The sequence below is a fragment of the Acomys russatus genome, chromosome 15 (assembly GCF_903995435.1).
Source record: "Acomys russatus chromosome 15, mAcoRus1.1, whole genome shotgun sequence".
In the NCBI taxonomy this organism is placed as follows: Eukaryota; Metazoa; Chordata; class Mammalia; order Rodentia; family Muridae; genus Acomys; species Acomys russatus.
In genome coordinates, this window is record NC_067151.1 from 28379962 (window position 1) to 28392978 (window position 13017).

Genomic DNA, 13017 nt, shown 5'->3' on the forward strand with positions numbered 1-13017 from the left:
CCATCTGGGCGAGTCAGCCCCAATAAGTGAAAGGCCGGTCTAGCGAGAAGGGGCAGAAAGGCTGTTTCCCCCGAGAGGAGGCGGCGGAAGCGCCGTTGGCCGCCCTCCCAGACACTCCGCACTCGCTGGACCGGCCGGCCTCCGCGTTCCCGGCAGGCTCCGGGTGCAGCGAGGGTGGGGAGCCTGGGTCACCGCGCCTGCGCGTTGGGAGGTGTGACCCGGGTGGGAAAGCCCTCGGAGTCCGCCATTTTGGCTGCCTCTGTCGGTCTTTTCAGTTACCACGTGAACCGCCGACGGAGACCCGTGAGGGGGGAGGTGGCGGCAGCATTAAGTGAGAAAGGGGGGAAGAAGGAAAGGGGAGGAAGAAAAAAAAAAAACCAAAAAAAGGAAAAAAAAAAAAAAAACCGAGGAGAAGGGAGTGTCAGGACAGGGCGGCGCGGCGACACCCGAGGCCTAGTGGCGGCGGAGCGGAGGATTCAAGGCTGAAGCGGGCTCAGGAGCGGCGGTGGCGGCGGGCGGACAAACGGCCTGACGGAGCCGGGCGGTGGCGGGAGCCGCGGGAGGAGCCGGAACCATGCCGGCCGTGAGCCTCCCGCCCAAGGAGAACGCGCTCTTCAAGCGGATCTTGGTGAGTGTGAGGTTGCGGGCGGGCGGGCGGGGAGCGTCTCGGTGGTCGCCGGGCCTGTCACTCCCCAGCCCGAGCGGGCGGGCGGGCATCGGGCCACCCCGCGGGGACCCCCCTCCCCCGGTCGTGCTTGCCGGGCCGAGCGCACTCCGCTTCGTCTAGCCCCGGTGGCTCCCACCTCCGTCCGCGTGCCCCCGAACGGCGGCCTTCGGAGGCCTCGGTTCCGGACTAGGCCCCGACTCCCCGGCTTCCACTCGGCCGCCTTTTACCCTCCTCGTACGAAGTGGGGGGGCGGGGCGGGGGAGCAGCCTGGCCTTGAGCGGGGCAGCGGGGCAGCGGGGCAGCGGGGCAGCACGGGCCGGGGAGTCGCGGCCGGCTCGGGCCGGGGATCGTGCCGGCTGGCTGGTCGGGGCGGCACCCTCGGAAGGAACAGGTGGTGTGGCTGAGGCACGACTCATTCATTGCTCGAACGCGCTTCTCCCTCCACGGCCTGTGTCCCTTCCTCTGCCTCCCCACCTGGGAGTCACCTGTCCCCGCCCGGCCCGGGTCCCAGTATGGCTCGAATGGAGGGAACGCTGTAGGAAGTAGAAGGGAAGGGCTCTTTGCGGGCGGCCACCCCCGTCTAGTCACTTGTATACTTGACCCTACAGCCCCTCGGCCCCTTTTTTTTGGGAGTTGGAAAAGAAACATTTCTTGATTTGAGAGCAGAACAGCCCCACCCCGTCCCCCTTCTCCGGAGGTGGGACTCATTCTAGGGGGCGGTCCAGTAGGAAGTTCTAGTCCAGACTTTTCTTACCCTGTGAAGTTTTTAAGACATCGGTGCAAAAACTTAGAAGGTAATAGAAGAATCTTTTGAGATATGTCTTGTTGACGCCAGCTCAGACCTATTCCCGTGCTTCCGATGTTTGCAGTTTGCATTAAAAAACCGCAAGCATTGATAGGTGTAGGCGTGCTGGATTGAACCTGTTTACATTGTAAACTATGCTCTGCAGTATTGGCACTGTCATTAATACATTGTAACCCTTTTTAGTTGTTCGGTATTTAGTGTAAGGATAGCTTCTTTTACAAATATTTCTTTGTGAAAATAATTAACTTTATTTGCCAAACTTGACTTGCATTTTGGAGCATGTGTGTTTTGCTTGCAGTTATAATTCATTTGCTTGACAAAAATATATATTATATATATAATATATAGTTTTATTTCTCTCTCTAAATAATCATTTATGGGCTGGAAAGACGGCTCAGTGGTTAAGAGCACTGGCTGGCTGTTCCTCAGAGGTCCTGAGTTCAATTCCCAGCAACCACATGGTGACTCACATGGGATCTGATGCCCTCTTCTGGTGTGCAAGATATACAGGAACTAGAGTACTCATATACATAAAATACATAAATAAGTTCAAAATAGGCATTTATTTTAAGGTAATTGATTTTACGGAAATACCCATGTTATCGTATAGATTAATCAATTTGTGTTGAAAAACGTATTAAACAGTCACTTCCCATACTACTTAATGGCATTTTGTTTTCAGACCGTTTGAAGTCTTAAGTGGTATTGTAGCATAGTTTTTTGTTTGTTTGTTTGTTTGTTTGTTTTTGTTTTTTTCGAGACAGGGTTTCTCTGTGTAGCCTTGGCTGTCCTGGACTCGCTTTGTAGACCAGGCTGGCCTCAAACTCACAGCGATCCGCCTGCCTCTGCCTCCTGAGTGCTGGGATTAAAGGCGTGTGCCACCACACGCCTGGCTGTAGCATAGTTTTTTTTTGTTTTTTTTTTTCAAATGTTACAGGTCTCATTGTCACCACTGTAATATAGCTACTGTGATGGAAGCATGACCTGTGTCTTAATTTAGCCACATTGACATGTAGCATAGTTTTTATTTTCTATGTTCTGAGACATATCTATTTCTGTAATTCAGCTTGGAACTCCCCCTGCCCCACCGTGGGGTTTCTCTGTGTAGCCTTGGCTGTTGTGCTGGACTGGCTTTGCAGACCAGACGGTCTTGAACTCACAGAGATCCTCCTGCCTCTGCCTCCCTTAGTTCTGGGATTAAGGGTGTGGGATGCCACCATTCAGCTGGGAACTTGTTTTTTAACAAAATCTCAAATTTTACCAATAAAGACTCTGGAGCCTGGTGCTGGGGTGAAAACCTGTTAGCTTAGAGAGGCAGAGAAAGTAAGTACCCAGCTGACCTTCTTCCTCAGCTGATCTCCCAAGAGGAGTGCTCCTTCAAAATACCCTCAACCTGAACGCCTCCCCTCTACTTCCTGTGCAACTTGTTCAAGTCTTCCTGACTTCCTCTTACCCTTTATGTTTTTTTCTATGTCTGTTCTCTGTCAACTGGTTGCTTGTTTGGACCCTTGACCTATGGCTGAATTTATTTAATCCTGCTTACAGTATTCAAGCAGAAAGCTCTTGGGTTAAAGGTGTGTGCTAGGGCCGAGCCACACCACAGGTTTTTCTTGTAAACAGTACAATCTCGGGGTTCACAGTGTGACCAGATATCCTGCAACATGAACTCTTAGCTGTCTTCCTGCTTCAAATCCCCAGTGCTGGGATTACAGAGGAACTTCTTGTGCCATAGCTCTAGAGTGATTTATGTTTTGTTTATGTGTGTGGAGGTCAGAGAGCAGCTTGCAGGAGTTGGTTCTTTTCTTCCATCATGTGGGGGCTCCCTGGGATCAAACTCAGGTCATCAGATTTGGCAGCAAAGGCCAGGCTTAGCATCACCTGCCTTTGATCCCAGCACTTTGAAGGCAGAGTTAAGTGGATCTTTGAGTTTGAGGCCAGCTTGCTCTAATAGGGAGCTCTACCACAGTCAGAACTAAATAGTGAGACCCTGTCCCAAAAACAAGATAGAAACAAATTTGGCAGCAAGTGTTTTTACTCATTGAGCATCTCATCAGCTGAAGAACAGTTGCTGTTATTATTTTTGTGCTGGAGATGTAACCAGGGCTTTGTGCATGTGAAGCAGGTCATCCATCTGTCACTGAGTTACTACACTCGGTAACTTTAAGACTGGCTGGTGTGTAGATAGGACTATAGCTTAGTTTTCTTGCAGTGTTTACCCTCCTACTTCTTTGTTGTCTCCTCCCACACCCCCACCCCCACCCCCATTTCCCCCTTAATGATGCTGGAGGTTGAACCCTTTACTAAATAGAAGCAGAGCTATGCTCCAAACCACTCCTCCCTCTTGTTATACTGACTGGGGGAAAACACTGAAAAATCAAGAGTACCAAAAGTATACTTAAAAAAAAAGCTTTATCTATCTATCTATGTATGTCTTTTCAAAATATATAGGTCTTTTACCTATATTTAACATACTGTCAGGATTACTTTCTCTTCTACACATATGAAACAGAAGAAAACTGTAGGCTAATCTTCACCCTAGAAATACATTGCCATGTATAGTTGTAATTATCATTAAGTTTTTTTTTCTTTCTTTTTGATTTTTCAAAATAGGGTTTCCCTGTGTAGCCTTGGTTGTCCTGGACTTTCTTTGTAGACCAGGCTGGCCTTGAACTCACCTCACAGAGATCTACCTACCTCTGCCTCCCAGAATGCTCCAGCTAACAGTTTTGTTTTTGTTTTTTTAATATTCAAGCTTTCCAACTGTTACTGATACCCTTTTATTATTTGATTTTTTTTTTTTCTTCTCTTTCTCTCCCTCTTTTTTGGGGGGGTGGGGTTTCAAGACAGGTTTTCTTCTCTGTGTAGCCCTGGCTGTCCTGGAAGTTTGTAGTCCAGGCTGGCCTCTAGCTCACGGCCATCTTCCTGCCTCTACCTCCCCAAGTGCTGGGATTAAAGGCATGTGCTGCCACAGCCTCCTGTTTTTTCTCTTTTGACACAGGATCTTACTCGGTAATATTCCTCATTACATTCCTCACTACAGATTTGGAGTTTGTAAACATTTAGAATAAACGGTTGTGATGATGGACAAAAACCTTTAATTTCATTGCTAGAATCATTTTTATTATTTTAAAACACTTTAGTAATCGTGTGCGTGTGTGTGTGTGTGTGTGTGTGTGTGTGTGTGTGTAAATGTGTATGGGTGCCTTCATGCTAAGGCACACAGGTATAGGTCAGAGGGCAGTTTTGGGAATTGGTTCTCTTGTCATGTGGGTCCCAGGAATTAAATTTAGGTCTTCAGGTGGCAAGCCCCTTTAGTCATTGAACCATTTTGCTAGCCCACTAAGGATTTATTGTGATAAGCCATAGACAAGAGAAATGTATAAATCACTAAATGGAAGAAAATGTTGCCAAGCAAAGTAATAGTTTTGTTTCAGAATTGCATGTTACAGGTTTTTTTTTTTTTTTTTTGGTTTTTCGAGACAGGGTTTCTCTGTGTAGCCTTGGCCATCCTGGACTCACTTTGTAGACCAGGCTGGCCTCGAACTCACAGCGATCCGCCTGCCTCTGCCTCCCGACTGCTGGGATTAAAGGTGTGCGCCACCATGCCCGGCTGCATGTTACAGTTTTTATAGTTAACTCTTGCCTTTTTTTTCTTTTCTTTTTTTTTTTTTTTTTTGAGACAGGCCTGGGGTGGTGTGTCTGTCTCTCACATAATTCTAATTGTCCTGAAATTCACTGTATAGACCAGGCTAGCCTCAAATTTACAGAGATCTGCCTCTGCCTTCTGGGTGCTGAGATTAAAGCCACTTTTTTTTTTTTTTTTTTTTTTAAATACATAGGATTTCTCTGTGTAGCCCTGGCTGTCCTGGTCTCGCTTTGTAGACCAGGCTGGTCTCGAACTTGCAGAGATCTGCCTGCATCTGCCTTCTGAGTGCTGGGATTAAAGGTGTGTGCCACCATGCCCTGCCACAACTTCTTTTTTTTTTTGGTTTTTTGAGACAGGGTTTCTCTATGTAGTCTTGGCTGTCCTGGGCTCGCTTTGTAGACCAGGCTGGCCTCGAACTCACAGTGATCCGCCTGCCTCTGCCTCCTGAGTGCTGGGATTAAAGGCGTGCGCCACCATGCCCGGCTCACAACTTCACTTTTAAGCTTTGTCTTCTCCTCTTTTCCCTGTCTGGTAAAGGAAAACTTGGGCATGCTCCAGTGCTAAAGTCAAGTGTTGGTAGGTTGGCCATAGCTGTACTCCTTTTGTTGTAGTTTTCTCTATGTAGTAACTTACATAGGATCAGTTTGTACTTCACGGGGACATCTAGCCTCAGTTTCAGAATAATGAAATGTTTCTAAGTATTTAGTCTGCATATATATCTGAGTACCACATACTTGTAGTAGATTCCCTGTAACTAGTGTTAGAGACCAACATGTGGGTACAGGGAATTGAACCCAGGTCCTCTGGAAGAGCACAGGCTCTTAATCATTGGCCTGTCTCTCCAGCCCTCTGGCCTAGTACTTTAATGGAAACCTGGTATAAGTATCACTTTGCAAAATTTTGTAATTTCTACAGTGGATTTGTTTGGCTTAATTTAGTTTGATACCCGAAATAAAATTTGTTGCATTTTTCCCCTCTCCTCAGTGCTGTGGTTTCTGAGGAAGCCTCATTATAAGTTGATAAACAAAAACTGCAAGGTATTTCTTGTTTCTAGTTCATCTAGAGAAAAAGAAGGTACATTGGGTATTACAAAAATATGCATATTGTACTATGTGATATTTTGCTTGATTGCTAGTACTTTCTTTTAAAATTTCATTGTTTTAATACACTTAGAAAATTAGTCATTAGGAAATTGTGGCTTCTGCATACCTCTGGTGCTATTTGTTCATCTAGATAGTTTGAGAGTTGCCCAGAACTTTTACACCCCCATCCCCGCCCCACCCCACACCGTTTCACTCTATAGCCCTGGCTGTCATGAAACTCAACCTTTGTAGATCGGGTTAGCCTTGAGATCTGCTTGCCTCTACCTCTGGAATGCTGGGGTCAGAGGTGTGTGCTGCCACCCCCCAGCTTTACATCACTTTCTTGTGATCTAGGTTTAGAGTAGGAAAGATGTTCTTGAAAGATACGGGCGAAACTCACACCTTTCTGATGTTGGCTCACTAGGAAAGCAGAACCTATGTAATGCTTGCAGTGCCAGCAATCAGATATCACGAAGCTGGTTGTTATCCTGCCGCGTTCTCCTCTTTCACTCTATATAGTAATGTGAGTTGTGAGAAAATAAAATCCAAGTTGGAAACACTACCATTAATAAATGTTGCTTTGAACTTTAGTCTTAGTGGTTTGCTATAAGTTCCAAGGATAGACTATTTCCTCCTTAGAAAAGGGTTAGGAGAAGCAGGGGAAACCTGGCATCGTGGCACACACCTTTAATCCTAGCACTCAGGAGGCAGAGGCAGGTAGATCTGTGAGTTCAAGGCCAGCCTGCTCTACAGAGCGAATCTAGGACAGCCAAGGCTACACAGAGAAATCCTGTCTTGAAAAACCAGAAAAAGAAAGAAAGAAAAGGGTAGGAGAATGGTAGCCGTTTGGGGATAGTTCATATGTTCTGTAGTAAACACCTTTCATTTCCCAGGCTGTGCTTTGGACCATGAGTAGCCTCATCTTTCAAAGTACTAGATTTGGGGGTATGTGCCACCATGCCTTTCTCTTATAGCACTCTTGAGAGTTCTTGCAGACTTTTAATTTAAATTTTAATTAGTTTATTTTTGTGTGTGCACACATACTGCAGTGAGTGTGTGGTGATGAGAGGCAGTTTGTGGGAGTTGGTTCTCTGCTTCCACCGTGTAGGTCCTGGAGATCAAACTCAGGTCATCAGGCTGGGCAGCAGGCATCTTTATCCGCTGAGCTGTCCTGCTGCTTTCATGCAGATATTTTTACTAGGCAAGCAGACTGAAGTTAAATTAGCGTTCCCAGCCAGAGCTAGGAGTGAGCAACCAGACCTTACCTTTCAGGGCAGTTAGATCATACTTGTCTAGTTTTTACTATTTGGGGGAGAGATGTGAGAGAACAGGAAAAAAGAAAGAAAAAAGTGTCCTTGTAACTAGTAATAACTAGTAATAATTAGCTTAGTCTTAGTTGCTGATGAAATTCATTTTAGGTTCTCAAGTAGGTTTCCTTATATGCAGGAAAGGTCACCTGCCTTTCTTATTTTACATTCCCCCAAGTTGGAGATCAACCCTATGGCACATACACGCTAGGCTCAGCAATTATTTAAGGGTTAGTGTGATGTTATTTTAGTTTTGCAGCATGGGCAGTTACTTTGAAATTGGTTTCCTTTTTCTTTTTGAAATTAGTTTTAATATATTTCTCCCTATACTACATGCACATAAACTAGAGCTGCTTAAGCCTTTTCTACTTGTGATTTCCTTTTGCCTGAGAAATTTTATACAACTCCATATGGGAGATATATAAAATAGATATTCAGATCAGATACTAACTGATCATGAAGACATTTATTTCATCAAAAACTTAATGTCTTATTAGCATATATTCGTCATGCAAGGTAATGAGTTTCATTAAAATAATTTAAGAAACTTAGCTAAAAATTTTTTTACATTTATTTATTTTGCATGTTTGACAGCACTAATGTAGTGACAGAGAACGTCATTAAGGGTAGAAAGATGAAATACACTCTTTCTTCCTTTCTTCTGGTCATGGTGTTTTATCACAGCAGTTAGAAACCCTTACTTAACGCTGGCTTCTGCTGGTGTGACTTCCTTGCAGTGCTGCACTATAATTTGGAATTGTGAGCTAAAATAAACCCTTTCTCTCTCCTAAGTTACTTTTGTCATGTTTTACTACAGCAATAGGATGGGCATATTTTTACATGAAGAAGTCTTGACTGAATTATTGGTACTGCATCGACTATCTTTAGTGTTTTTCAGAGTTGTCCTAATCCTAAGCCAAAATTCATCAAATGATTTTTTTACTTTTGTTTTGTTTTCTGAGACAGGTCCTAGAGTCATTTTGTAGACCAGGCTGGCTTTGAACTTACAGAGATCCACCTTTGCCTCCCTGCCTCTCTGTGCTGGGATTACAGGTATGTGCCACTTTGCCTGGCGCATCAAATGATTCTTTAAAAATAAAACTCAGGCCAACAACTCAACAGTTTTACAGATCAAACATTCTAAAAGTGTAATCTAAGGCACAATAATTTGATACCTAGATGTTGAGAAATATAGTTTTTGTTTTCAAGTTAAGAGCAGAAAACTGGTTGGGCATGGTGGTGCATGCCTTTAATCCCAGCACTCCAGACAGAGGCAGAGGTAGGTAGACCTTTGTGAGTTCCAGGCCAGCCTGGTCTATAAAGCAGTCCAGGTCAGCCAGGGCTATTACACAGAGATACCCTATCTGGAACACCCCTCCCCCGCAATTCTTTCCCCTCTAAATCCTTTTTTTGAAAGAGATGTGGTGTGGAGGAACAAATACATTTATATTTTTTAATCAACAAAGCGTGCGTGTGTGCCTGTGTGTGTGTGTGTGTGCGTGTGTGTGCACCTGCGTGTGTGTGCGTGTGTGCATGTGTGTGCGCATGTGTGCCTGCATATGTGTGTGTGTGTGCCTGCGTGTGTGTGTGCATGTGTGCCTGCGTGTGTGTGTGTGTGCCTGCGTGTGTGTGTGTGTGTGTATGTGTGCGTGTGTGTATTCTAAATGCTATGTTTGAATGAAAAAATTTTACTTTGTTTTTTCAAAACAGGGTTTCTCTGTTTTTAAAGATTTACTGATTTATTTTATGTATATGAGTGCTTTGTCTTCATGTACACCATTAGAAGGATTCAGATTCTATTACAGATAGTTATGAGCCATCATGTGGGTGCTGGGAATTGAACTCAGAACCTCTGGAAGAGCAGCTAGTGCTCTTAACTGCTGAGCCATCTCTCCAGCCCCCGTTTGAATGAAAAAAAAATTTTTTTTAAAGAGATTTTATTTATTATGTATACAATGTGTTGCCTGCATGTATAACTGCAGGCCAGAAGAGAGCACCAGATCACATTATAGATGGTTGTGAGCCACAATGTGGTTGCTGGGGATTGAACTCATGACCTTTGGAAGAGCAGTCAGTGCTCTTAACCACTGAGCCATCTCTCCAGCCCCTGAATGAAAAATTTTTAAAAATTACCTTTGGGATTGGAGAAACAGCTCATCAGTTAAGAACGTTTGTTACTCTTGCAGAGGACCTGAGGTTTAGCCCCCAGCACCCACACGTTAGCTCATAACCATCCTTAACTCTGATACCTTTTGATCTCCATGAGTACCAGACACTTACTGAGGTGCATATGCATACATATGTGCAGGTAAAGCCCTCATACGTAGGAAATAAAATTGAAATCTAAAGCAGTTAAAATGATACTTTGATCAAGACAGACTGACAGACACACACATTTGGTTGATTATTTGGGGGAGGATAGAAAGTTTTAATGAAATAACTATAGTTCAGTTTTTTTTTTCTTTTTTTTTAATGAGACAGGATTTCTCTGTATAGTCCTGGCTGTCCTGGTGCTCACTCTGTAGACCAGGTTGGCTTCAAACTCTTATCTCTGCTTCCTGAGTGCTGGGATAGAAGCGAGCACCACCACCATGCCTGATTCAGTTTTCCATAGTAATAGACAATACTGTGTTCTTACAAAAACAGATAAAACCTTTATAGGAACTGAACTTACCGTTTCATTCCATAGGCATTGCAAAGCCATACAGTGCAGGGTCATTTGTGAGGCTCACATAGGCTAATTATTTGATAATAGAACTGCCATTCCAGCTATTGTGAAACACTGACTAGAGTTTTCCAGACAGGAACATTTGGTACCCTGCAGGATGGGAGAACTGGAGTGCTTGGTAACCAAACGGTCTCAACTGGATGGGTACCTCTTTTTAGTGTGCCATCTTATTTCTGCTTCTGAGAATGTATGTATGGTAGAGGATTGATTAATTTTTTGATGTTGTTGTTGCTGCTGTTCATAAAAGTGTGTTTGTGTATAAAAAGCCCACGAGAGAGCATACACAAAGAAGTGCATGTTGGGAAGTTTCTCTTCCAGAAAACTGAATGGTTTCTTCTTAACATCTTTTAGGTGGGGTCTTCTAATGTTGATCAAACTTTTCCTTCTTTGATCAGGAGTATTTCTCAACTTACCTTTTTTCTTACTTCCTTCATGGTTTTATTTTTCTCCAGTATAATTAATGACCATTTGGTATACACTTAGCCATATACTTATATCTTTTGCAATTACATGTGGGGTTTTGTTTTGTTTTGGCTTTTTTGAGATAGGGTTTCTCTGTGTAGCCCTGGCTGTCCTGGATTCACTTTGTAGATCAGACTGGCCTTGAACTCCAAGATCTGCCTGCCATTGCCTCCTAAATGGTGGGATTACAGGCATGTGCTACCACTGCCTGGCTTTAAAAATGTGGGTTTTATGATACAACTTTGTTTTGTTAATTGCTATGTTCACATTAGGTAATGTGTTATAGTAATGCTAAATAAGTAATTGTTGCATAAAACAATTGTTAAAATAGCAATTACAGCCCGGCAGAGTGGCGCACGCCTTTAATCCCAGCGCATATTTGAGCCAGGCATGGGTGGTGTGTGCATTTGATCCCAGTTCTCAGAAGGCAGGGTCAGGCGGGATATCTGTGAGTTCGAGGCCAGCCTGGTCTACAAAGCGAGTCCAGGACAGCCAAGGCTACACAGAGAAACCCTGTCTGGAAAAACAAACAAATAAGCAAACAAACAAAATCCCCAAAACAAAAATAGCGATTACAGAGCACGAGAGAAAGTGCTCATGGTTTTGTATAAGTAAATTTGGAGATGGTAGTTAAGCTGGGCCCTTGGCTTTGTAGACTGTATTATTATACAGAATATTGGGCAGAGACTGTTGTTTGGTAAAAGCTTGGACATTGCATTTATGAATGAATCATAGTATTAGTTCATTTGTTTGGCCTCTTGTTATAGAAGCATAATAAAAGGAAATCTTTGTCATTGTTTCATTTTGCATTAGAGGAAAAAATCTGGTAAAGTTAAGGGAATTTGCTGTCAGGTGCCTGCTGAATTAGAGTCTTCTAAAGCAGAGGTTGTCAACCAGTGGATCACTATTCCTTTAAGGGTCAAATGACCCTTTCACGGGGGCGTCTAAGATCATTGGAAAACATTTTTTTTTTTTTCTTTCAAAGGTGAGGACCAAACCCAGGGCCTTGTGTTTGCCCAGCAAGTTCTCTATCATTGAGCCAAATCCCCAACCCCACATATTTATAGTATGATTCATAACAGTAGCAAAATTACAGTTAGGAAGTAGCAAAGCAAATAATCTGATGGTTGGGGTCACCACAGCATGAGGAACTGTACTAAAGGGAGGTTGAGAATCACTGCTCTATGTGTTTATAAAGCTCTGCAAGTGATTTTTTTTACACAGCTAGAGTGGGGGCCACTGTGTACAATATTATAACCATAAACATAGATGTTCAAATATGTTAGGGTATTGTTGTTGGTTTTTGTTTTGTTTTTTGTTTTTAGCTTTTTAAATTTTTAGCTTTTGGAGACGGTTTCTCTTGTGTAGCTCTGGCTCTCTTGGAGCTTGCCCTGTACACCAGACTGGCCTTGAATTCACAGAGATCCCGCCTGACCCTGCCTTCTGAGAGCTGGGATCAAATGTGCACACCACTCCTGCCTGGCTCAAATATGTTCTATTTCCTTTGTGATTATTTTTCAGAAAATTTAACAATCAGTTGAGGTTTTAGGATTGATCAGAGTATGCTGCTGTTAAGTTGGTGTTGGAAAGAGGGGAAGCAGTTTTCATAACTTAATGCTGAATTGAGTCAGTTCTCAGCATTTTCACCTCTAACTACTGCTCTTTCTTTGTAGTCTCATGTTGCTGAGTAAAGACTGATTCTTAGGAAAGGTTGACCTGAAAAGAATGTCATTTTGTAGTTCTGATGTTAAAAAGTATATGAGATTTTGAGAGTGAAAGTCGTTAATGTGCATATTAAAATGTGGAGGGAACTTAATGCTGTGGTTGTGATCTTGGCTTTTAGGGATTTCCTTAGCTATCTAAACTCTTAAGCATGCTTTGCCTGTCATATAAACTTGTATTAAAGCTGTGCCTCTTGTACAAGGTCTCTTGTAGCTCCTGCTGGCCTAGAACTCTTCACCATGTAGACCAAGCTAGCCTCAAACTTGAATCTGCCTGCCATCTACCTCTTAGTGCTAGGATTAAGAGCACCTGCCATTATGCCCATCCCTCTTTCCCCCTATTTTAAAGTAAAATAAAAGTTGTGCAGAAATAAATGATGAAGCTGGTGTCCTTTTCATTTTGGTTTTATTATTTTTTGTTTTTTTGAGATAGGGTTTCTCTGTGGAGTCCTGGCTGTCCTGGAAACTCTTTGTAGATCAGGCTGGTCTAGAACTCAGAGATCACCTGCCTCTGCCTCCCACGTGCTGGAATTAAAGGTGTGTTGCCCAGCTTTTTGGTTCTGATTGTTTTCTAGACAGAGTTTCTCTATGTTATTTTG

General features: G+C 43.5%; 1 protein-coding gene and 1 non-coding gene across 2 annotated transcripts in view; one reads left to right on the forward strand and one right to left on the reverse strand.

The window, feature by feature from the left end:
• The first annotated feature begins 387 nt into the window (after positions 1-387).
• Positions 388-13017, forward strand: part of Naa15 (N-alpha-acetyltransferase 15, NatA auxiliary subunit) — a 66846-nt gene continuing 54216 nt past the window's right edge. Inside the window, 1 exon segment of the mRNA XM_051157121.1 lies at positions 388-628. Within this exon segment, the coding sequence (XP_051013078.1) occupies positions 575-628 (54 nt within the window). The 5' untranslated portion in view covers positions 388-574.
• Positions 2399-2518, reverse strand: LOC127199664 (small nucleolar RNA SNORA1). The gene has a single exon (XR_007831944.1). It is a non-coding gene; the product is annotated as a small nucleolar RNA SNORA1 (small nucleolar RNA).